Source organism: Macaca mulatta, chromosome 14 (genome assembly GCF_049350105.2).
Source record: "Macaca mulatta isolate MMU2019108-1 chromosome 14, T2T-MMU8v2.0, whole genome shotgun sequence".
In the NCBI taxonomy this organism is placed as follows: domain Eukaryota; kingdom Metazoa; phylum Chordata; class Mammalia; order Primates; family Cercopithecidae; genus Macaca; species Macaca mulatta.
In genome coordinates, this window is record NC_133419.1 from 117920498 (window position 1) to 117945872 (window position 25375).

A 25375-nucleotide genomic window follows, 5' to 3' on the forward strand; every position below is an offset into this window, starting at 1 on the left:
CCTGACTCCTGTTCTGTTTTCTACCCTTTTCATGTATTTATGGCCATTGCCCACTGCCTACTTTCGAAAGTGTTACTCCTAATCCTAGGAACCAACTAGCCAAGGATAAAGCAAAGTAACAGTATATAAACTCTTTAGCTCGTTAAGACTGGACAAATTGGATCAAGCATGCCTTTGAGTTATCTCCTTGTATGTAGTAATAGTATGCATGTTAATACTTTTTTCATGATACTAATTTTTATCCCCTGATCCTGGGTTCTAAACATGGATCATAGGCTGGGTGCCTTGGCTTATGCCTATAATCCCAGCACTTTAGGAGGCTGAGGTGAGTGGATTGTTTGAGTCTAAGAATTTGAGAACAACCTGGGCAACATAGTGAGACTTCATCTCTATAATAAAAATTATTATTATTATTTAGAAAAATGCATTATAGAAAAAGAAAAAAGTAAAGGAAAAGAGTTGTGGTTAAAAGAAAATAAAGGCTGGGCATGGTGGCTCACACTTGTAATCCCAGCACTTTGGGAGGCCAAGGCAGATGGATCCCTTGAAGTCAGGAGTTTGAGACCAGCCTAGCCAGCATGGTGAAACCCCGTCTGTACTAAAAATACAAAAACATTAGCCAGGCGTGGTGGCACGTGCCTGTAATCCCAGCTACTTGGGAGGCTGAGGCAGGAGAATTGCTTGAACCCGGGCTGCAGAGATTACAGTGTGCCGACATCACACCATTGCACTCCAGCCTGGGAGACAGAACGAGATCCCATCTCAAAAAAAAAAAGAAGTTGGGTGCGGTGGAGCACACCTGTAATCTCAGCACTTTGGGAGGCTAAGGCAGGCGGATTGCTTGAGGCCAGGAGTTTAAGACCGGCTTGGCCAACATGGCAAAACCCCATATCTACTAAAAATGCAAAAATTAGCAGAGCATGTTGGCTCACACCCTTAATGCCAGCTACTTGGGAGGCTGAGGCACAATAATCGCTTGAACCCGGGAGGCAGAGGTTACCATAAGCCGAGATTGCACCACTGCACTCTAGCCTGGGTCACAGAGTGAGACTCTGTCTCAAAAAAGAATAATCTACTGGTTTCAACTTTTCTTTGGTTAAGATCCTCTTTCAGTATCTTTTGGAAACTTTGAATTCTTGTCTCAGAAAGATATATACATACACCAGTTGCAGAAAGTTCAAAGATTCCCTGAGGTCCACCTGTAGAATCCAGGTTCAGAATCCCTGGAAAGGTGTGATGCTGAGGAATCAGCTGTTTGGGACACCTTAGTCACATTTCAGTACATGGACTAAAGATTAGCTTGTCCCAAAGCCAAGGTCCTATCTTGAGAGTCTTTTTTATTTTTTATTTTATTTATTTATTTATTTATTTTGAGACAGAGTCTCGCTCTGTCACCCAGTCTGGAGTGCAGTGGCACAATCTCTGCTCACTGCAACCTTTGCCTCCTGGGTTCAAGTGATTCTCCTGCCTCAGCCTCCCAAGTAGCTGGGATTACAGGCATGTGCCACCATGCCTGGCTAATTTTGTATTTTTAGTAGAGACGGGATTGCACTATGTTAGCCAGGCTGATCTCGAACTCCTGACCTCAGGTGATCCGCCCACCTCAGCTTCCCAAAGTGCTGGGACTACAGGTGTGAGCCACCGTGCCTGGCCTTGAGAGCCTTTTGTAAACATGATTATAGTATGATATTTTCCCTGTTCGTTTTTAAAATTTTTTTTCTTTGAAAAGAGTTATTTAATGAAAAAATTCAGTTTAGTGCTCTCAGTTTAAATATTATGTGGGCTACTTCATACTAAATGTGTTTTAAGTTGGCCCTCTTCAAATTTTAGTGTCCCTTTGAAAGGTAACCATTGATTTTCTTGATTTACTGACATGGGGGTGGCAGAGCTAAACTGTTTTCAGAAGCAGTTCTATTTTTTTATTTATTGTTGTTGTTTTTTGATAGAGACCAGGTATTACTACATTGCCCAGGCTGGTCTTGAGCTTCTGGCCTCAAGCAGTCTTCCTGCCTTGGCCCCTCAAAGTGCTGGGATTATAGGCCAGAACCACCGTGCCTTGTCTAGAAGCCTCACTTCTAATCCAGACTTTATATGAAAGCTTGCTGAGTTGTTCAGTCTGAATACCAGGTTCCCAGACATCTTTAGAGGATCCATCAGTTTTCAGTGTTATTAACCAGTAAGGAGTCATGTTCCTGGACGCTTTTTTGAGAGAGTCTTGCTCTCTCGCCTAGGCTGAAGTGCAGTGGCGTGATCTCAGCTCACTGTAACCTCTGCCTCCCAGGTTCAAGCAATCATCCCACCTCAGCCTCCCAAGTAGCTGGGACTACAGTCGGGTACCGGCATGCCCAGCTAATTTTTGTATTTTTTTAAGAGCCCAGGTTTTGCCATGTTGCCCAAGCTGGTCTTGAATTCCTGAACGCAAGTGATCCGCCTACCTCAGCCTCCCAAAGTGCTGCAGTTATAGGTGTGAACCACCATGCCCAGCCAATCTCATCATATGTTAATGAATTTAAATTTATATAGCCACATATGGTTAGTAGCTTCATTATTGGATAGTGCAGTCATAGAGCTCTATACAATGCCTTGGACAGTCACTGGTGAATGTTTCTTGTGATTAAATTAGGAAATAAACTTTTCTTGTCTTGTTTATAATAGGATAAAATGATGACAGAGAGAACACTGTTGAAGGAGCGTTACCAGGAGGTCCTGGACAAACAGAGGCAAGTGGAGAATCAGCTCCAAGTGCAATTAAAGCAGCTTCAGCAAAGGAGAGAAGAAGAAATGAAGAATCACCAGGTATTTTGCTTATATTGAAATTGTCAATGAGTTAAGCAGCAGTCTCTGATCAAACTTTAATTTTTTAAAAACTTTATGTATTTATTTATTTTTGAGACAGTCTCACTCTGTCACTCAGCCTGGAGTGCAGTAGCATAATCTTGGCTCACTGCAGCCTCTGTCTGCTGGGCTTAAGTGATCCTCCCACCTCAGCCTCCCAAGTAGCTGGGAACGCAGGTGCATGCCACTATGCCTGGCTCATTTTTTATGTTTTTGGTAGAGACGGGGTTTTGCCATGTTGCCCAGGCTGGTCTTGAACTCCAGACTCAAGAAATCCGCCCGCTTTGGCCTCCCAAAGGAGGCCTTTTTATTTCAGTTAACTCAAAAATAAAATTAAAGTTTGAGCCGTCCATACCCAACTCAAACTTTAATTTTATTTTTGAGTTAATTGAAATAAAAAGGCAAGGCCGGATGTGGTGGCTCATACCTGTAATCCCAGCGCTTTGAGAGGTCGAGGCTGGTGGATCACTTGAGTCCAGGAGTTCGAACCAGCCTGGGCAACATGGCAAAATCCCATCTCTACCAAAAATACAAAAAATGAGCCGGGCATGGTGGTGCATACCTGTGGTCCCAGCTACATGGGAGGCTGAGGTGGGAGGATTGCTTAAGCCCAGAAGGCAGAGGTTGCAGTGAGCCGAGATTGTGCCACTGCACTCCAGCCTGAGTAACAGAACGATACCCTGTCTCAAAGAAAAGTATTAATACTCATAGACTTTTTTTTTTTTTTGAGACAGAGTCTCACTCTGTCACCCAGGCTGTAGTGCAGTGGCACAATCTCTGCTCACTGCAAGCTCCACCTCCTGGATTCATGCTATTCTCCTGCCTCAGCCTCCTGAGTAGCTGGGACTATAGGTGCCTGCCACCACGCCTGGCTGATTTTTTTTTTTTTTTAATAGTAGAGACGGGGTTTCACTGTGTTAACCAGGATGGTCTTGATCTTCTGACCTCGTGATCCGCCTACCTTGGCCTCCCGAAATGCTGGGATTACAGACGTTAGCCACTGTGCCAGACCACTCATAGACTTTTAATAGAGAATGTTTGGATACATTAGATATATCCATATGTTATACAGCTATTTTTGAATTAGATCGATATTTATTGACATAATACATTCATGTCAAGTAAAAGAAATCAGGATGCAAAGTAATGTATGTAGAACGACCTCATTAAAAAAAAAGCAAAGAAATGCATACGTAAGTATGTCTTTGTGTGAGCATAGAGAAAGATGTGAAAGCATAATACAAAGCAGTTAACACATTGATCACTCTTATGGGTGGAAGTGGTATGAAGTGGGGGAGTGACTCTTTATCACCTTTGTGTTATTTTACTTTTTCTTTTTTTTTTTCTTTTTTTTTGAGACTGGGTGTTGTTCTGTTGCCCAGGCTGTAGTACAGTGGGTGCAATCAAGGCTCACTGTATCCTTGACTTGACTTTCTGGGCTCAAGCTATCCTTCCACCTCAGCCTCTCGAGTATCTGGACTACAGGCATGTGCCACCACGCCTGGCTAATTTTTTTTATTTTTTGTAGAGACAAGGTCTCTATGTTGCCTAGGCTGGACTCGAACTCCTGGACACGCCGATCTTCCTGCCTTGGGTTCCCAAAGTGCGAGGATTATAGGCATGAGCCACTGTTCCTGGCCTGTTTGACTTCTTATTAAAAAAAAAAAAAAAAGTGTGTGTTTGTACATATATATGTTTGTGTATATATATATGTGTGTGTGTATATATGTGTATATTTGTTGTTGTTAAAGAGTGAAACAGACAAAACTCATTCCTAATAAAGTAGAATCATAACAAAATGAAACAAAACAATATTTGTTGGATGTAACAGACCCTCACCTGGTACGAGAACACCTTTCTCGGCGTTCTCGACAGGTGTTCATTCAGCCTTTATTTGAACACCAGTAATGGAGAGCTTACTGCTTCACGAGGCAGTATATTCCATTTTTGAACGATTGCAATTGCTAGAAATTATTTTTCCTGTTGAGTTGAGATCTGCATTACTGTAACTTTCTCCTTTAGGTCTGAATACTGGCTTTTGGAGCTACTCATCAACCACATTCTTTCAATTCAATTTGAATTCACTAAAGTCAACACGTGAATTTATGATAGTTGAAAATAACCTTCGCATCAAAAGAACTAACTTATTTTCTTTTTTATTTGTGTGCGACTGTAATTGTTCGGAACTCAGGAGATATTAAAGGCTATTCAGGATGTGACAATAAAGCGGGAAGAAACAAAGAAGAAGATAGAGAAAGAAAAGAAGGAGTTTTTGCAGAAGGAGCAGGATCTGAAAGCTGAAATTGAGAAGCTTTGTGAGAAGGGCAGAAGGTAACTGATGTTAAGAATAAAAACCCTGTATGTATGTATATATGCATGAGGGGCCAGACCTGTTTGTATTTGTAGTTTCTTTCCCTTTGGTTTAATTTTTATTTGAAAAATAAGTGTGCAAGCAAAAACTCTCCAATGACTTTAGGTTTTTCAGTATCAAACATTAGACTTCATAGAAAAAAGTTCAGAGATTTATTAAATACTTTGAAATAATAACAGTTAATTGTTGAGTCCCAAGTGTGGTCAAGATTTTGATACAGTCTGGACGTAGCGGCTCACACCTATAATCCCAGTGCTTTGGGACGCCAAGGTGGGAGGATTGCTTGAGGCCAGGAGTTTGAGACCAGCCTGAGCAAGCTAGCAAGACTCCCTCTCTACAAAGAAATAAAAAAAAAAAATTAGCTGGTTGTGGTGGCACGTGGCTGTAGTCCTAGCTACTTGGGAGGCTGAGGTGGAAGAATCGCTTGAGCCCAGGAGTTCCAGGCTGTACTCAGCTATGATTACGCCACTGCACTCCAGCTTGGGTGACAGAGCAAGACCTTGTCTCTTAAATAAAAAAATTTTTTTATATGAATCTAACACTGATTTCACTTTATAACCTGATGTTTACAAGTTCAGACCATAGGCCAGGCACGGTGGCCTGTTATCCCAGCACTTGGGGAGGCTGAGGCAGGTGGATCACAAGGTCAGGAAATCGAGACCATCCTGGCCAACATGGTGAAACCCCATCTCTACTAAAATATACAAGATTAGCTGGGTGTGGTGGCACACGCCTGTAGACCCAGCTACTTGGTAGGCTGAGGCAGGGGAGTCACTTGAACCCAGGAGGCGGAAGGTGGAGGTTGCAGTGAGCTAAGATCGTGCCACTGGACTTCAGCCTGGTGACAGAGTGAGACCCCGTCTCAGAAAGAAAAAACAAAACCAAGTTCAGACCATGAGCATACTTTGAATGATTCCATTTATGTTATTCAGCATCCGAAGTAAATTTCAGACAGTAACTTTGTAAGCTGTTTGTGAAAGAATTATTTAGTGGATTTGTGTCCTTTTCTAGGTACTGCAGAAAAAGCAAAGTGGCCATAGAATTTGGTCAAATTCTCAATTTTCTAAGTTTCTTTTTTTTTTTCTTTTGAGACGGAGTCTTGCTCTGTTGCCCAAGGTGGAGTGCAGTGGCATAATCTCGGCTCACTGCAAGCTCCGCCTCCCGGGTTTACGTCATTTTCCAGCCTCAGCCTCCTGAGTAGCTGGGACTACAGGCGCCCCCCATCATGCCCAGCTAATATTTTTGTATTTTTAGTAGAGATGGGGTTTCACCGTGTTAGCCGGGATGGTCTCGATCTCCTGACTTCATGATCTGCCTGCCTCGGCCTCCCAAAGTGCTGGGGTTACAGGTGTGAGCCACCATGCCCGGCCAATTTTCTAAGTTTCTTAAAATGACCTGTTTGAAAATCAGAATAGCTGTGAATACTTTGTTGATTTTATTTAAGTTCTACCAAAATGCTTTTTGTTTATCAAAAAAATTTTGGCTTTTTCCAATGCGTCAGACTGCTGAGTTAGCAAGCTCATATGCTGAATCATTTTCTGAGTCTCCGAGATAATAACTGTGAAGCTCAACATGAGGAATTGTGTTTGAGAGAGGGCTTGTAGACCAATCAGTTGTTCTGTTGAGAATCTAGTGATACCGAATGATTAGAAGGTGGGTCGGTTGTCTATAATGATAATTTTCCAGAAATTATGAAGAGTGTACCTGGAATAGAACACTGTCCCAGCCACTGTCAGTGATCAAAGCAGTTGCTCCCACCCCATGACATGGTCTCTGCCATTGTCTTCACAGTCTGTGTGAGAAAGATGACCATAGATATGTAGCAACTTAGCAGCAGATATTAAAGTGCAGAAACTGGGAAGATGAGTCTATAATGTTATTCTAAGCCCCGCAGAAAATTTCCTTTTGATGTGTGCTCTTTACATTCTTTTTTCTTTTTTTTTTTTGAGATAGAGTCTTGCTCTGTCGCCCAGGTTGGAGTGCAGTGGCACAATCTCGGCTCACTGCAATCTCTGCCTCCTGGGTTCAAGTGATTCTTTTGCCTCAGCCACCTGAGTATCTGGGATTACAGGCAAGTGCCATCATGCCCAGATAATTTTTTAAATTTTTTTATAAAGATGAGGATCTCACTCCGTTGACCAGGCTGGTCTCAAACTTCTGGCTTCAAGCGATCCACTTGCCTTGGCCTCCCAAAGTGCTGGGATTACAGGTGTGAGCTACCGTGCCCAGCCTTTTTTTAATTTTTAATTTTTATTTTTTTACCTTCAACAAACTCACTTTTACTCTTTACATTCTTTATGTAACTCTACTATCTTTTCCATTTGATTGAATTGCTACAGATGGTGATTGATACTAATAATTTTGGTGTTTGTGTTCTTGAAGATCCATTTTTTTCTTTAAATTTATATGTCACAGTGTCAGAATAATGTTTTTTGCCATTCTTTCTGTTAAGTGTGGGATTCAGTTTTCCGGAAGCAGGGGGAATGTCTTTTGTAGGAATCTTTGTTCTAGCAGTGGTGTAGGTTTTGCTTAGCATTCCATCATTCATAGGAACCAGGACGCATAGATTTTGGTCATTATATTAGTCACCTTGGCCTGCCATAACAGAATACCATTGACTAGGTGGCTTAAACAGCAGAATATTTTACAGTTCTGGAGGCTGGAAGTCCAACGTAAAGATGCTGGCAGGTTTGGTTTCTGGTGAGAATCTTTTCCTGGCTTGCCGACAGCTGCCTTCTTCTGGTCTCACATGGCTTTTGCGCTATGCATGCATATTCCTGGTGTCTCTTCCTCTTCTTATAAGGACACCAGTCCTATTGGATTAGGTTCCCACTTTATGACTTCATTTAACCATAATTGCCTCTTTCAAGGCCCACTATCCAAATACAATTACACTGGGGTTAGGGCTTCAAGATAGGAGTTTTAAGGGGCACAGTTCAGTCCATAACAATTATATTTCCTGTTTCTAGTGTTTTCATTCATTTGTTCAGCCAGCATTTATTGAATATCTACTATGAGCCAGACAGTAGGGCCTGGAGAGTAAAAAGTCTTCAAAGAGATTACTGTTTATTATGAGAGACAGATAGATAAACAGATGATTGCAAAATAGTGTAATGATACCATGACAGTGGTGGTATGAAAGCATCTGAAAGAGGCACATAACCCAGACTGGGTAGGGGAGTCATAGAGGGCTTCCCAGGGGATATCATTCCAGAATCGAGTCCTGAAAAATAAGGGGCCGAAGATAACCACCAAATGAAATGCATGATCCTTGGTTTTATCCTGAATCAAACAAACTATAATTATAGGACATTTTGGAATAATTGGGAAAATTTCAATAAGGACTACGTGTTAGGTAATATTGTGTCAGTGTTACATATTTTGAGTGTATAAGCCCATGTTGAAAAAAGTTTAAGAAATTAAAAAAATATTTTGCATGTGATTATGACATTGTTTCATTATGTAGAAAGATGTTCTTGTTCATAAGAGATACTTGCTGAAGTTTTAGGAGTTAAGTGTCATGATATAAATGTGGCAAAAAATGTAACAACTGATAAATCTAGATGACAGGTAGATATTCATTTTATTATTTTATTAACTTTTTGTTGGTTTAAAATTTTCGAAGAAAAAGTAACAGGGGTCAGGGTAGGTATAGGGAAGAATTAGCCAGGCAACAAATGAAGGAAAAGACACTGCCGGCCAGGGACTCCGAAATGAGAGAGAAAAGCAAGCCAGATGTGAAGTGGGGGAATGAGGCCAGATCAGAAAAGGCTTTTATACTGTGTTAAGGAATTTGAGTTTCTCCATGATAGAGATATTGAAGGATTTTTAAGGGAGGAGAGTATGAAATGATACAATTTGCGTTTTATTTTTATTTTATTTTACTTTTTTATTTTTTGAGACAGAGTTTTGCTCTGTTGCCCAGGCAGGAGTGCAGTGGTACGATCTTGGCTAACTGCAACCTCCATCTCCTGGGTTCAAGTGATTCTCCTGCCTCAGCCTCCCGAATAGCTGTAACTACAGGCCTGTGCCACTATGCCTGGCTAGTTTTTGTGTTTTTAGTAGAGACAAGGTTTCACCATGTTGGCCAGGCTAGTCTTGAACTCCTGACCTCAAGTGATCCACCCGCCTTGGCCTCCCAAAGTGGTAGGATTATGGGTGTGAGCCATCATGCCTGGCCTACAATTTGCATTTTAAGTAGATTACTTGGGCAGTTGGAAAATGGATTGGATTAGTGTATTTGACCAGTTAAGGGGACTTACCTTGTCAGAGCCTAGGTTAGAATAATTATGGCTGAAACTAAAGTAGTGCCAGTGGGAATGAGAGAAGTGAACACATTTATAAGACATTTAGGGGCAGCACTGATCAATGTGGGTAGACAGGGTTGAGTTAGGGATCACTCCCATATTTCTGGCTTGGAAAATTAGGGAAATAATGGGGTTCTTTAATAAGATGTCTTATCTGTCTTATACGTTTTAACTTAAATTCTGCCTTCTTTGCAGAATTGCTTGTGCCATTTCTTTATGAACTGAATCTGAAATTTTTGTTTTGTTTTGTTTTGTTTTGTTTTGTTTTTTGAGACGGAGTCTTGCTCTGTCACCCAGGCTGGAATGCAGTGGTGTGATCTCGGCTCACTGCAGCCTCCATCTCCCGGATTCAAGCAATTCTCCTGCCTCAGACTCCCAAGTAGCTGGGACTACAGGTGCCTGCCACCACACCTGGCTCATTTTTTGTGTTTTTAGTAGAGACAGGGTTTCACTGTGTTAGCCAGGATGGTCTCAATCTCCTGACCTCGTGATCTGCCCGCCTTGGCCTCCCAAAGTGCTAGGATAACAGGCATGAGCCACCTCGCCTGGCCTGAAAATTTTTTTTTTTAATGTTTTATTCTTTTTTTCTTTTAGTGCCATATATCTGATAATTATTTGGTAAGTGTTTATTCTATCACTGGATTGGAAATTAAGGGAATTTCACGTTAATATTATATAAAGATGAATTTGCTTAATAGAAATCTGCTAAGTGCTTTGTACTATTTGAAGGTAGTCACTATGTATTTCAATGTAATTATAATTTTTTTATTTTTAGAAACAGAATCTCACTCTGTTGGCCAGGCTGGAGTGTAGTAGTGGTACAGTCACGGCTCACTGAAGTCTTGAACTCCTGAGTTCAAGCCATCCTTCTGCCTCAGCCTCCCAAGTAGCTGGGACTACAGGTGTGCACCACCTTGCCCATCTAAGTTTTTCTATTTTGTAGAGACTGGATCTCAGTTTGTTGGCCAGGCTGATCTCAAACTCCTGCCCTTTACCTCCCAAAATTTTAGGATTACAGGTGTGAGCCACTGTACCTGGTCTAATTATATTTTTAAAGGAGACAAACTGAATTTACCAAAATGTAAAAGATCAAATATTTAGTTTAGTCACGTATTTGATTTTTTTTCTCCTGGACACCTGGCTCCTTTGTCCTGGAAGTTGTCTTACTTTTGCAGGGACAATTTCTAGTTCCCAGCTTTCATCCTTCAGGTAATTGCTGGCATTAGAAAGGTGAGGTTTCCCTGTTAGTGCTTTTCCAGTGCAGAACCTCTTTTAAGCTCCCTACCTTTAACAGTGACTTATTGTGTCCAGGTGCAATGGCTTATGCCTGTAATCCCAGCACTTTGGGAGGCCAAGGCGGGAGGATCGCTTGAGCCCAGGAGTTTGAGACCAGCCTGGGCAATATAGTGAGACCTTATCTCTTTAAAAAAAAAATTTAAAAAAAACCAAAAAACGACATCAACAACAAGACAACAGTGACTCATTGAGAATGGCAGTAAGGCTCATGGTGACCTTGTGTTTTAAAAGACATAATTGATTTATATTTTCATAGATGTAGCTTTGGACAAGGCACGTAAAAACTGCAATATCAAACAATATTTTTCTTTTTAAAAAAAACTTCTCTGAACTTGCCTGATCAATTCGTAGGATAGAATGACAGGTACGCAGCAGATTAAGGGAGTTACTGTTCATTGGAAGCATTACTCTGGATGTAATATAAGAGTCTATGTTGGCTGGGTGCAGTGGCTCATGCCTGTAATCCCAGCACTTTGGGAGGCCGAGGGGCGCAGATCACCTGAGGTCAGGAGTTGGAGATCAGCCTGGCCAACGTGGCGAAACCCCATCTGTACTAAAAAAAAATTAGCCAGGCGTGGTAGTGGCTGCCTGTAGTCCCAACTACTTGGGAGGCTGAGACATAAGAATTGCTTAAACCCAGGAGACGGAGGTCGCAGTGAGCTGAGATCATGCTGCTGAACTCCAGCTTGGGTGACAGAGCGAGATTCCATCTCAAAGAAAAAAAAAAAGAGTCCATGCTAAATTAAAATTGAGGCCAGGCAAGGTAGTTCACACGTGTAATCCTAGCACTTTTGGAAGGCTGAGGTGGGAGGATCACTTGAGGTCAGGTGTTCGGGACCAGCCTGGGCAATATAGTGAGACCTCATCTCTGCTAAAAGTAAAGAAATTTGCCGGGCATAGTGGTACATGCCTATAGTCCCAACTACTGGGGAGGCTGAAGCGGGAGCATCATTGATCCTAGGAGTTCAAGATTGCAGTGAGCTGTAATTGCACCACTGTACTCCAGCCTGGGTGATAGAGCCAGACCCTATCTCAAAAAATAAAACTGTCAGGTGCAAGAGGATATGTTTTGGAAAATTTTCACCAAGTGCTGTTGTATTTAACTACTTGAGAGGTATGCTTTGAAGTCCTAATAGCTTACATAGCAGTCAACAAATCTAGTATTCCTTAGGTGGAAAACAGTAAGCTAGGCTGTTGCAACATCCCATATTTCGACCATAGGTTTCAGTCCTTCTTTTTTTTTTTGAGACAGAGTTTCACTCTTGTCGCCTAGGGTGGAGTGCAATGGCATGATCTCGTCTCATTGCAGTCTCCGCCTCCCAGGTTCAAGTGATTCTCCTGTCGCAGCCTCCTGAGTGGGATTACAGGCGCCTGTCACCACACTCGGCTAATTTTTGTATTTTTAGTAGGGATGGGGTTTCACCATGGTGGCCACATTGGTCTTGAATTCCTGACTTCAGGTGATCCACCCGCCTTGGCCTCCCAAAGTGCTGGGATTACAGGTGTGAGCCATTGCGCTTGGCCAGTTCTTCTGACTTTGTCTTATTCCCAATAAATTTACACTTTGACCATATGAAGATCTCTTTCTTGTTCAGTGACCCCACTCCATTTCCTCCGAGTCTGTCAACCCCCTGGAAGTATTTCTTTCCATAGCCAGCCTTTACTTATGGTCTACTACTGGAATTACTTGCTTACCATTACCATCAGTTCTCTTGGTGCCTTGTTCTTTTCATTTTATTTTCCTGTAGTACTGCAGTCCTTAGTCAAGTCAGCCACCTGACCTCTTCCTTCTTCTTTTTTTTTTTTGTTTTTTGTTTTTTGTTTTTTGAGACAGAGTCTCGCTCTGTCACCCAGACTGGAGTCCAATGGCGTGATGTCAGCTCACTGCAGCCTCTGCCTCCCGGGCTCAAGTGATTCTCCTGCCTCAGCCTCCTGAGTAGCTGGGATTACAGGCACCCACCACCATGCCCGGCTAATTTTTTGTATTTTTATTAGAGACAGGGTTTCATCATGTTGGCCAGTATGGTTTTGAACTTCGGACCTCAAGTGATCCACCCGCCTCGGCCTCCCAAAGTGCTCAGATTACAGGCTTGAGCCCCTGCGCCCAGCCCACCTCTTCATTCTTACACTTGGACTGCTGAGTGCTGCTGGAGAAAATCACACAACTGTGTGTCTTGGGGCCAGAATACATTTATGACTTACAGCATCACCTGGATCCTCAGGGCTTCCTCTTCCTCGGAGGTCTATCCCAAACTTAAATCTCTCTTTCTAAACTTCCTGTCTCCACCATTTCTCTTCTTACCCTTAGCAGATGATCTTGTCTTTTATTTCTCAGAAACAAGATGTCATCAATGAAAACTTCCCTCAGTTTTCTAACCATCAGAGGCATTCATCCTTTCTTCCTGTCCTTGTGTCTGACTCTAAAATTCTACCTGTATGTGTATCCCACTCCTTTTTGCTTCTGCTATTTCTCCATAGATGACTTCATTTTTTCCTCTAGTATGTAAGCTGAATACTGGGGCCATCCTAAATTCCCCTCTTAGCCCTCTCCATCACATCCACTTTAATATGTCTTATAGATGCTCTGATTTTTATTCTTTTTATAATTTCACTGTCAGTATTCAATATAGTCTCTTGTTTTTATTCTTTAAATTAATTTCTTTTTCTTTGTAGAGACAGGGTCTCAACTATGTTGCCCAGGCTGGTCTTGAACCCCTAGGCTCAAGTGGATCCTCCCACCTCAGCCTCCCAAAGTGCTGGGATTATAGAAATGAGCCACTATACCCAGCCTCTTGTATATTCTTAATATTAATTATTCTTTCTCTCTGTCACTGTCAGTTCTCTTTAGTTTTCCTAGAGTACTGAGATGAGCTCCTCAACTTTCTTTGCTTCCTGCCTGCCTGCTTTCTCATTGTCTAAATCACTGCTACCATTGAAATCATTCCAAGATACAAATCTGATAATGTCATTTCCCTGCTTAAATTTTTTCATAGTTCTGTATAGTATTTAGGGTAAACTTTTAACCCTTTACTTAGTATAAGAGGCCTTCAGTTACCTCTTCCACATTTATGTCTCTAGGTATATCCTTACCACTTGCCCACACAACTGTCCTGGTTTATACCTAACTACTATATGCAGTATTCTGAACGTACTTAAAAATCAGCCTGTGCCACCTGCTCTAGAAAGCTTTCCCAGACACTCTCCTTCCCTCCCCTTCATACACCCTGACTGACTAATATAGCTAATCTTCCTCTTCACTCACCTAGCATGTTGTGTATACCACTATCATAACACTTCTTCGTGGCCTTTTTTGTTTACTTAACTGCCTCCACGATTATATAGTTAGCTGGTTGACGGCAACTGTTTTGATTAGCTATCACTGTGTAAAAATATACCACTGTAAAAGTTGATATCTTGAAATAATAGTAATTTATTATTTCTCACAATTCTTTGGGTGGATTGCTTCTCAGATGGATGGTTCTGTTGGCCTCGTTTGGAGTCATTCATGTGGCTCCAGTCAGGTTGTGGCTGGGGCTGGGACATCCAAGATGGCTTCATTCATATACCTGGCCCTTTGTGGGGAACTCCTGGAAAGCTGAGCTCAGCTGGAGCGTTGGGATGCCATACCTTTCTCATTCTCACTCTTGCCATGTAGTCTCGGGGCTTCTCCCTCTCCAGCAGACGAGCCAGATTTCTTCCATGGTAGCCCAGAGCTCTGAGTTCCAAAGCAGAAACTGCCAGGCTCTCTTAAGGCTTAGATTTTGAACCAGTGCAGTGCTAGTTCTGTGACATTGTGTTGGTTAGTATGAGTCACAAGACTAACCCAGATTTGTTTTGGAAAGAACTACACGGAATGTGATCACTAGAAGGCTTGGTTCATTGGAAGGGTTCGTATTTGGAGACTTGCTACCACAGCCAGTAACACATTTCACTTTTTCTGCTTGGTATTATCGTAGTATCTTCTAGATATGGGAAATAATAAAAGTTACACAAATAAGAGATACATAATTAAAGATCTTTTAGAAATATTCAGGATGAATTATAGGGAGAGACAGAGACTGGGACATCAGCTAGTACACTCTTGCAATAAAGTGAGCATAAGAATCATTATGGCCTGCCGCAGTGGCTCACATGCCTATAATCCCAGCTGTTTGGGAGGCCAAAGCAGGAGGATTACATGAGCGCAGGAGTTCGAGACCAGCCTGGGCAACATGGGGAAATCCTATCTCTACAAAAAATACAGAAATTAGCTGGGCATGTTGGCATGTGCCTGTAGTCCCAACTATTTGGGAGGCAGAGGTGGGAGGATTGCTTGAGCTCAGGAGGTCGAGGTTATAATGAGCCATAACCGTGCCACTGCACTCCAGCCTGGGCAACAAAGTGAAATCCTGTCTCAAAAAAATAAAGTAAAATAAAAAATCATTATCAGACTAGTGGTGGAATGAAACGAAATGGAAAGGAAATGGTTTCAGGAAGAGTTGTCTGATTATTTTGAGAAATAAAGCAGAAGAAGTCAAAAATAACATCACTGTTGGAATTCTTGTTGTCAGTTTTGAGGGTGAAGTCATACATTTGATGATATGGTACATTCAAGTACTTAGTAGGTCTCTGGAAATGAGAGACTTGAATGTAGAAGAGATGCTCTGTCTTGACTGGGAGTTGACTACATGGAGATGATAGTTACAATGGAAGGGAATTTTTGGTGGGAAAATAGAGAAGGGCTTAGTACTACACTCTGAGGTATACTTACAGTTTGGGAGTAGAAAGAAGTAGGAAAGACAAAAAGAATAATGAGAGAAAGAAAGGGAAGTTTAGAATAGTAGTATACATTTTCCAAAGGAAGAGGATGCTTAACAGTGTTAGAATCTGCAGGGAAATATAAATGAGAACCAAGTCTGAATAATAGCAATTGGCAATTGTTGAGTGTTGTGATGCTATTCGGTAATCACCTGGGATTTTTAGGCAAAGGAATTAAATTTCTAGATTTACTTCTCCCCTAATATTTTGTTATGAAAATTTTCAAACATTGAGAGAAGCTGAAAGTATTGTACATTAACACTCACCACCTGGATTCAACAATCAATATTCTATTACAGTTGTTTTTGTCAACCTTTCCATCTGTCATCCCTCTATTCATCAATCCGTCTTTTCTTTTTGAGACAGAGTCTTGCGCTGTCACCAGGCTGGAGGGCTTACTGCAACCTCCGCCTTCCGAGTTCAAACAATTCTCCTGCCTCAGCCTCCCTAGTAGCAGCGACTATAGGTACCCACCACCACGCCCGGCTAATTTTTGTATTTTTAGTAGAAACGGGGTTTCACTGTGTTGGCCAGGATGGTCTCAATCTCTTGACCTCGTGATGCACCCACTTGGCCTTCCAAAGTGCTGGGATTACAGGTGTGAGCCACCGTGCTCAGCCCCGTCTTTTCTTTTTTGTTCAGAGGAGACACCACATGAAGTCTTATTTTTTCTTTCTTTTTTTTTTTTTTTTTAATCTGAGGTCTTATTTTTTTCATTGCATATCAGAATAAGTTGCAATCATCAGTAACTTCACCCCTAAACATATATACATGTACATCATTAATTAGAGTTTAATATTTATTTGCATTTTTGGGTAATAAAATTTATATGCAGTTAAATACACAAATCTTTTTTTTTTTCACTTAACAAGTCCACTGGTTGAAAAATACATAAATCTTAAGGGAACCATTCAGTGAGTTTTGACAAATGTATGCACTTGTGTAATTCAGACCAGACCCCATCAAGATATATAAAATACATTACTGTTAAACCTGAAAGTTCACTCTTGTGCCTTCCCAGTCAGTCCCTGCCCCCACTCTCCCCAAACCAACCACTGTTGTGGTTTTTTACCATAGTTTAGTTCTGCATGTTCCAGAGCTTCACATAAATGGAATCGATCATACACCATGTACTCTTTTGTATCAGAATTATTTCATTCAACAGAATGCTTTTAATATTCATGTTGTCCGTTTTTACTGTGTTTATTTTATTTATTTATTTATTTTTGAGAATGAGTTTCACTCTGTCATCCAAGCTGGAGCGCAGTGACATGATCTTGACTCACTGCAACTTCCACCTGCCGGGTTTGAGCAATTTTTCCACCTCAACCTCTCGAGTAGCTGGCATTACAGACGTGTACCACCACGCCCAGCTCATTTTTATATTTTTAGTAGAGACAGGGTTTTGCCATGTTGCCCAGGCTGGTCTCGAACTCCTGACCTGAAGTGATCTGCCCGCGTCCACCTCCCGAAGTGCTGGGGTAGTAAGCGTGAGCCACCGCGCCCGGCTTTATTGTTGAATAGTGTTCCTCTTACTGATGTATTGGAGTTTGTTTATTCTCCTGTTGATGATCATGTAGTAGTTTTCAGATTTTGACTGTTACGAGTAAAGCTGCTATGAACATTCGAGTGCAAGTCATAAAGACTTCAAACATATCCTTTTATTTCTCTTGGGTAGATTCCTAGCAGAATCTGCTGGACTGTAGGTAGGTATATGAACAGTTTTATAAGAAACGGCCAGATATGCCTCCAAATTGCGTATACCATTTTACACTCTTGTCAACCGTATATGAGAGTTCTGGTTGCTTCACATCTTTGCTGTTCAAGGGCTTGCATAGTAGTGTTTCATTGTGTGTGTGTTTTGTTTTTTAGAGATTGCAGATGGTTTGAATCATTGTAGTTTTAATATCCCTAATGACTCTGATGATGTCTCTTTTTCTATTTGCTTATTGGCCATTTGTATATTTTATTTTGGGAAGCATCTAACTTTTTTATCCCTTTTCTTGGGGGATTGAGTTTTTGACTTTTTATTGTTGTGTAGTAGAAGTTCTTTTTATATTTTCAATATAAGTTCTTTGTCAGATATATGTTGTGTAAAAATTTTCTTCTGCCCTCTTACATGACTATTCACTTTTTAATTGCATTTTTGATGAAATAATGTCTACTTCATTAAACTTTTCTTTTATAGGTAGTGCTTTCTCTGTCTTCTCTAAGTTACCTTTGCCCACCCTGAAGTAGCAGAGATGTTCTCCTGTATTTTGTTATGGACACTTTATCATTTTAACTTTTATATTCATGTCTCTGATGCATCTCAAATTCTTTGATTTTTTTTTTCTCCCCCGGGAGGCACAACATTGGAATGTATGTTTGTTTTTTTACAGACGAAGTCTCACTGTGATGCCCAGGTTGGAGTGCAGTGGCTTTTCACAGGTGGCAGTCATAGCTCACTGTGACCTTGAACTCCTGGCCTCAAACAATCCTTCTGTCTCACCCTCCCAAGTAGCTGGAACTACAGCCATGTACCACCACACTGTTCAAATTAATTTTTGCATATGGTGAGAAGTAAAGGTTGAGGTTTATTTTTTCCATGTGGATATCCAGTTGTTCCAGCACCATTTATTGAAAAGGCTTTCCTTTCCCTATTTGATTGCTTGGCACTTTTGCCAAAAACCAAATGACGATATGAGTCACGTGTATGAATAGTAGGTCTATTTCTGAATACTATTCTATTGTGTTGATATACTTGTCTATATACTGCATTACACTGTCTGCTGGGCATGGTGGCTCATGCCTGTAATCCCAGCACTTTGGGAAGTCAAGACAGGAGGATCACTTGAAACTAAGAGTTCGAGACCAGCCTGGGCAACACAGTGAGACTTAGTCTCTATTTCTTTTTTTTTCCCTTTGTTCTTTTTTATTTGAGACAGAGTTTCACTCTTGTTGCCCAGGCTGGAGTGCAATAATGGTGTGATCTCGGCTTACTGCAACCTCCGCCTCCCGGGTTCAAGCGGTTCTCTTGTCTTAGCCTCCCGAGTGGCTGGGACTACAGGCATGCGCCACCATGCCTGGCTGATTTTGTATTTTTAGTAGAGATGAGGTTTCTCCATGTTGGTCAGGCTGGTCTTGAACTGCCGACCTCAGGTGATCTGCCCGCCTCGGCCTCCCAAAGTGCTGGGATTACAGGCATGAGCCACTGCACCCGGCCGATCTTTGTTTCTTTATTAAATTTTTTTTTGTTAAATAATTTATATAAATAAAAAATTCATGCTGTCGTGATTGTGTTATATCTTTATCATAAGTCATGAAATCATATAATACAAGGTCTTCTACTTTTTTTCAAGACATTTTAGGTCCTTTGCACATTCTAGCTTTTCAGCATTTTCATGTATTTTTTATTTTTCTGAGACAGTGTCTCAAGGCTGGAGTACAGTGGCATGATCCTGGCTCACTGCAGTCTCGACCTCGTGGGCTCAAGCAATCCTCTCATCTCAGCCTCCATAGTAGCTGGGACTACAGATGCTCATTACCACACCCAGCTAATTTTTTGTCTTTTTTGTAGAGACAAGGTTTCGCCATGTTGTCCAGGCTGGTCTTGAACTCCTAGACTCAAGCAGTCAGCCCGCCTCAACCTCCCGAAATGTTGGGATTACAGGCGTGAGCCACTGCACCTGGCCTCGTGTATTTTAGAATCAGTTTGCCAGTTTCTACAAAAAAAGATACAACTGGTAGGAACATATATTAACTTGGGAAAAGTTGACATCTTAACAATATTAAATCTTCTAATTCATAAATATGATACATCTTTCTGTTTATTTAGGTCTTTATCTCAGCAACATTTTATTGTTTTCAGTGTACAGATCTTGCACATTTTTCTTTAAACTTATTCCTAAATATTTTATGTTCTTTGATGCTATTGTAAATGAAATTAAGAATTTTTTAAAATTTTCAATTGCTGCTAAGTACAACTTATTTTTGTTTTTGGCCTTGTACCTGCTATTTTGCTAAATTTCTGTATCAGTGTATTAGTTGTTTTGTATATTCTTCAAGATTTTCTTTCTTTCTTTTTTTTTTTTTGAGATGAAGTTTTGCTCTTGTTGTCCAGGCTGGATTGCAATGGCACGATGTCAGCTCACTGCAACCTCTGCCTCCCAGGTTCAAGTGATTCTCCTGCCTCAGCTTCCCGAGTACCTGGGATTACAGGCGTGCACCACCACACCCGGCTAATTTTGTATTTTTAGTAGAGACTGGGGTTTCTCCATGTTGGTCAGGCTGGTCTCGAACTCCTGACCTCAGATGATCTGCCCGCCGTGACCTCCCAAAGTGCTGGGATTACAAGCGTGAGCCACCTTGCCCGGCCAAGATTTTCTACATAAACAATCATGGTATCTCTGAGTACACAGTTTTATCTTCCTTTCAAACCCTTAAGCCTTTTATTTCTTATAAATATTATTGCACTGACTAGGACCTCCAGTACAATATTGAATAGAAGTGGTAGAGTGAATATCTTTGCCTTGTTCCTGCTCTTAGAGGATAGGTCTTTAATATTTTACCATTAAGTTTGATGCTGACTATAGGTTTTTTGTGTATGCCTTTTGTCAAATAGAAGAAGTTACATTCTATTTCTAATTCTCTGAGACTTATTAAAATGAATGGGTACTTCATTTTGTCAAATGCTTTTTCTGCATATTTAAAAATTATTGGCTGGGCTCAGTGGCTCACGCCTGTAATCCCAGCACTTTGGGAGGCCGAGGCAGGTGGATCACCTGAGGTCAGGAGTTCGAGACCAGCCTGGCCAAAATACAAGAATTAGCCGGACATGGTGGCAGGCGCCTGTAAATCCAGCTACTCTGGAGGCTGAGGCAGGAGAATCACTTGAACCTGGGAGGTGGAGGTTGCAATGAGCCGAGATCGCGCCTCTGCACTCCAGCTTGGGCAACAGAGCAAGACTCCATCTCAAAAAAATTATCAAATGATTTTTCTTATTTATTATGTTAATACAGTGTATTACATTGATTTATTTTATTTAATTAATTTTTGTGTGTGCATGACAGAATCTCCCTGTGTCACCCAGGATGGAGTGCTGTGGCATGGTCTTGGCTCACTGCAACCTCCGCCTCCTGGGTTCAAGCGATTTTCCTGCCTTAGCCTCCCGAGTAGCTGGGATTACTGGTGCGTGCCACCATGCCCAGCTAATTTTTGTATTTTTAGTAGAGACAAGGTTTCGCCATGTTGGCCAGGCTGGTCTCGAACTCCTGACCTCAAGCCGTCTGCCTGGCTCAGCCTCCCAAAGTGCTGGGATTACAGGTGTGAGCCACTGCAGCACCTGGCCCATTGATTTATTTTTTCAAATGTTAAACCAACCTTCCATTTGTGAGATAAACCCAACATGGACGAGACATACTATTTTTATATGTTGCCAAATTCAATTTGCTAATATTTTATTAAGGACTTTATGTCTGGTTTTGTTTTTGTTTTTTCTTTTTTTTTCTTTTTTTAGTTTGTTTGGTTTTTGAGTTGGGGTCTTGCTCTGTTGCCCAGGCTGGGATGCAGTGATATGGTCATAGTTCACTGGAGCCTCAAACTCATGGGTTCAAGTGATCCTCTCACCTCAACCTCCCAAGTAACTGGGACTATAGGCATGTGCCACCATGCCTGGCTAATTTTTAAAAATTTTTTGCAGATACAGGGTCTCGCTATATTGTCTAGGTTGATCTTGAACTCCTGGCCACAAGTGATCCTCCTGCCTTGGCCTCCCTAAGTGCTGAGATTACAAGCGTAAGCTACCATGCCTGACCCTTTGTCTGTGTTTATTGAGGAACATTGTTGTGTGTGTGTGTATGTGTAATTTAAAAAATTTAATGGCCGCGCGCCGTGGCTCACGCCTGTAATCCCAGCACTTTGGGAGGCGGAGGCGGGCGGATCACGAGGTCAGGAGATCGAGACAATCCTGGCTAACACGGTGGAACCCCGTCTCTACTAAAAGTACAAAAAAGCCGGAGGCCGGGCGCGGTGGCTCAAGCCTGTAATCCCAGCACTTTGGGAGGCCGAGACGGGCGGATCACGAGTTCAGGAGATCGAGACCATCCTGGCTGACACGGTGAAACCCCCTCTCTACTAAAAAATACAAAAAACTAGCCGGGCGAGGTGGCGGGCGCCTGTAATCCCAGCTACTCGGGAGGCTGAGGCAGGAGAATGGCGTGAACCCGGGAGGCGGAGCTTGCAGTGAGCCGAGATTGCGCCACTGCACTCCAGCCTGGGTGACAGAGTGAGACTCCGTCTCAAAAAAAAAAAAAAAAAAAAAAATTTAGTTATATCAGTTACTTAGGCCAGAGGGATGTTAAAAGCTCTATAGGCCAGAGGGATGTTAAAAGCCCTTTCCTTTCCTTTCCATTCCGTTCCGTTCCGTTTTTGAGACAGGTTGTTGCTCTGCCACCCAGGTTGAAGTGCAGTTAGTGCAGTAGTGGCACAATCATGGCTCACTGCAGCCTCAACCTGGTTCACGCAATTCTCCCACCTCAGCCTCGTGAGAAGCTGTAACTACAGTTGTGTGCTACCACGCCTGGCTAATTTTTATGTTTTTTATAGAGACGGAGTTTCAGTATGTGGCCCAGGCTGGTCTTGAACTTCTGGGCTCAAGCAGTCCACTTGCCTCAGCCTCCCAAAGTGTTGAGTTTACAGGCATGAGCCACTACGCCCAGCCACTTTTTTTTCCCCTTTTTATTCAGTCAATTTTTGTTTCTTATATTTTGAAACTATATTATTAGATACACATATATTTATGATTGTTATTGTAGGGGAGGGAAAATGGTTTCCCTAAGTTCTTTGGCTGGGTCATTAATTTAGCTGACATGAGACAGATTAACAGGAGAGAAAAACTTTTTTTTTTTTTTTTTGAGACGGAGTCTGGCTCTGTCGCCTGGGCTAGAGTGCAGTGGCCGGATCTCAGCTCACTGGAAGCTCCGCCCCCCGGGTTTACGCCATTCTCCTGCCTCAGCCTCCCGAGTACCTAGGACTACAGGCGCCCGCCGCCTCGCCCGGCTAGTTTTTTGTATTTTTTAGTAGAGACGGGGTTTCACCGTGTTCGCCAGGATGGTCTCGATCTCCTGACCTCGTGATCCGCCCATCTCGGCCTCCCAAAGTCCTGGGATTACAGGCTTGAGCCACCGCGCCCGGCCAACATTTTTTGTTTTTGAGATGGAGTCTCGCTCTGTCGCCAGGCTGGAGTGCAGTGGTGCGGTCTTGGCTCACTGCAACCTCCGCCTCCTGGGTTCAAGCAATTCTCCTGCCTCAGCCTGCCAAAGTATCTGGGATTACAGGCATGCGCCACCATGCCTGGCTAATTTTTGTATTTTTACTAGAGATGTGGTTTCCCCATGTTGGCCAGGCTGGTCTTGAACTCCTGACCTCATGATCCACCAGCGGATTCAGAAAGATTTATAATTTTCTTGGATAAAGTACCTGGAAATTTTTTAGAGTCATAATTGTAGAAACTTAGAATTATCTCTTAGTTTTGTTGTTGTTGTTGTTGTTGTTGTTTGAGACAGAGTTTCTTTCTTGTTGCCCAGGCTGGAGTGCAATGGCACGATCTCGGCTCACTGCAACCTCTGCTTCCAGGGTTCAAGCAGTTCTCCTGTCTCCGTCTCCTGAGTAGCTGGGATTACAGGCCCCCACTACTATGCCTGGCTAATTTTTGGTATTTTTAGTAGAAACGGGGTTTCACCATGTTGGCCAGGCTGGTTTCAAACTCCTGACCTCAGGTGATCTGCTCGCCTTGGCCTCCCAAAGTGTTGGGATTACAGGCGTGAGCCACCGTGCCTGGACATCTCTTAGTTTTAAAAAAAATCAACTTCTTTGAGATATAATTTGTATACAAAAACATACTTATTTTAAGTGTACATTTTGATGAGTTTTGACATATTAATCGTGTGTGAACACTAACACAACCACGGTATAGCACATACCTATTTCTCTACAATGCTCCCTGTATTCATTTTCAGTCACTGCTCTCCATCATTCTTGCCATTCCTAAGTAAACACTAAGCTGTGTCTGCCACTGTAGATTACACTTACCTTTTCTAAAGATTTGTGTCTGGCTTCTTTTACTCAGTATATTTTTGAGATTCATCCATGAGGTGGTAGATATCAATAGTTTATTCCTTTTTAATGCTGATATTTCACAATTCATTTACCCAGTTAAAGGTGTTATAATATCATTATGGCTCCTGTTGTTTGTAATGAGAAGTCAGTGACAATTCATATTCTGTTTCCTTCTGTGTATTGTGTCATTTTTTTTTCTGTAGTTTATTTCAATATTTTCCATTTATCTTTAGTTTTCAGCAGTTTGACTTTAATTTGCCCATATGCTGTTTTCTTTGTATTTTTCCTGTTTGGAGTTTTCTGAGTTTCTTGATCTGTAAAGTTATGTCCTTCACCAAACTTGTGAAATTTTCTTTCTTTCTTTTTTTCTTTTAATTTGAGACAGGGTCTCACTCTGTCACCCAGGCTGGAGTGCAGTGGTGTGATCTTGGCTCACTGCAACCTCTGCCTTCCAGGCTTATGTGATCTTCCTGCCTCAGCCTCCCAAGTAGCTAGGACCACAGGCGTGCACCACCATGTCCGACTAATTTTTGTATTTTTTGCAGAGACAGGGGTTTGCCACGTTGCCCAAGCTGGTCTTGAATTCCTGGGCCCAAGGATTTGCCTATGCTGGCCTCCCAAAGTGCTGGGATTACAGGTGTGAGCCACCACACCTGGCCAAATTTAAGAAATTTTCTGACATCATAATTTTCAAATATTTTTTCTGCCCTATTCCCCTTTTTCTTTCTGGGACTCCACTCTCACGTGAGTTAGACCTTTTGATATTGTCCGACAGCTCACTGAGGCTCTCTTCATTTCTTTCCAGTTTTTTTTTGTTCTATTTCTCATACTGGATAATTTATTTCTTTTCTTTTTTTCTTTTTTTTTGTTTTTGTTTTGAGACAGAGTCTCACTTCTTCACCCAGGCTGGAGTGCAATGGCACGATCTTGGCTCACAGCAACCTCTGCCTCCCAGGTTCAAGCAATTCTCCTCCCTCAACCTCCCAAGTAGCTGGGATTATGGACATGTGCCAGCATGCCTGGGTAATTTTTGTATTTTTAGTAGAGACAGGGTTTCACCATGTTGTCCAGGCTGGTCTCGAACTCCTGACCTCAAGTGATCCACCCACTTCAGCCTCCCAGAAGTGCTGGGATTACAGGTGTGAGCCACCGCGCCAGGCCATATTGGATAATTTCTATTTTTTTTTTTTTTGAGATGGAGTTTCACTCTTGTTGCACAGGCTGGAGTGCAATGGTGCGATCCCAGCTCACTGCAACCTCTGCCTCCCCTGTTCAAGCGATTCTCCTGCTTCAGCCTTTCGAGTAGCTGAGATTACAGGCACCCGCCACCAAGCCCGGCTAATTTTTGTATTTTAGTAGAGACGGGGTTTTGCCATGTTGGCCAGGCTGGTCTTGAACTCCTGACCTCAGGTGATCCACCCACTTCAGCCTCCCAAAGTGCTAAGATTACAGGCATGAGCCACTGCGGCCGGCCCCATAGTTGATAATTTCTATTGATGTGTCTTCAAGTTCACTTGCTGTTCTATATCATTTCCGTTTTGCTGTTAAGCCCATGCAGTAAATTTCATATTTTCAGTAGTGTATTTTTCAGTTCTGTCATTTCAATTCTGTTTCTCTGCTAATCCCAGCACCTTGGGAGGCTGAGGCAGGAGGACCACTTGAGCCAGGAATT

The 25375-nt window shown here is 42.1% G+C and overlaps 1 protein-coding gene across 2 annotated transcripts in view; it reads left to right on the forward strand.

The window, feature by feature from the left end:
• RNF214 (ring finger protein 214) overlaps nt 1–25375 on the forward strand; it is a 54239-nt gene that overhangs the window by 10767 nt on the left and 18097 nt on the right. For both annotated transcript variants that reach the window (XM_015115777.3, XM_015115778.3), the window contains exons 5-6: nt 2656–2796; nt 5027–5166. In XM_015115777.3, the coding sequence (XP_014971263.3) occupies nt 2656–2796; nt 5027–5166 (281 nt within the window). The remainder of the gene's footprint in view (nt 1–2655; nt 2797–5026; nt 5167–25375) is intronic.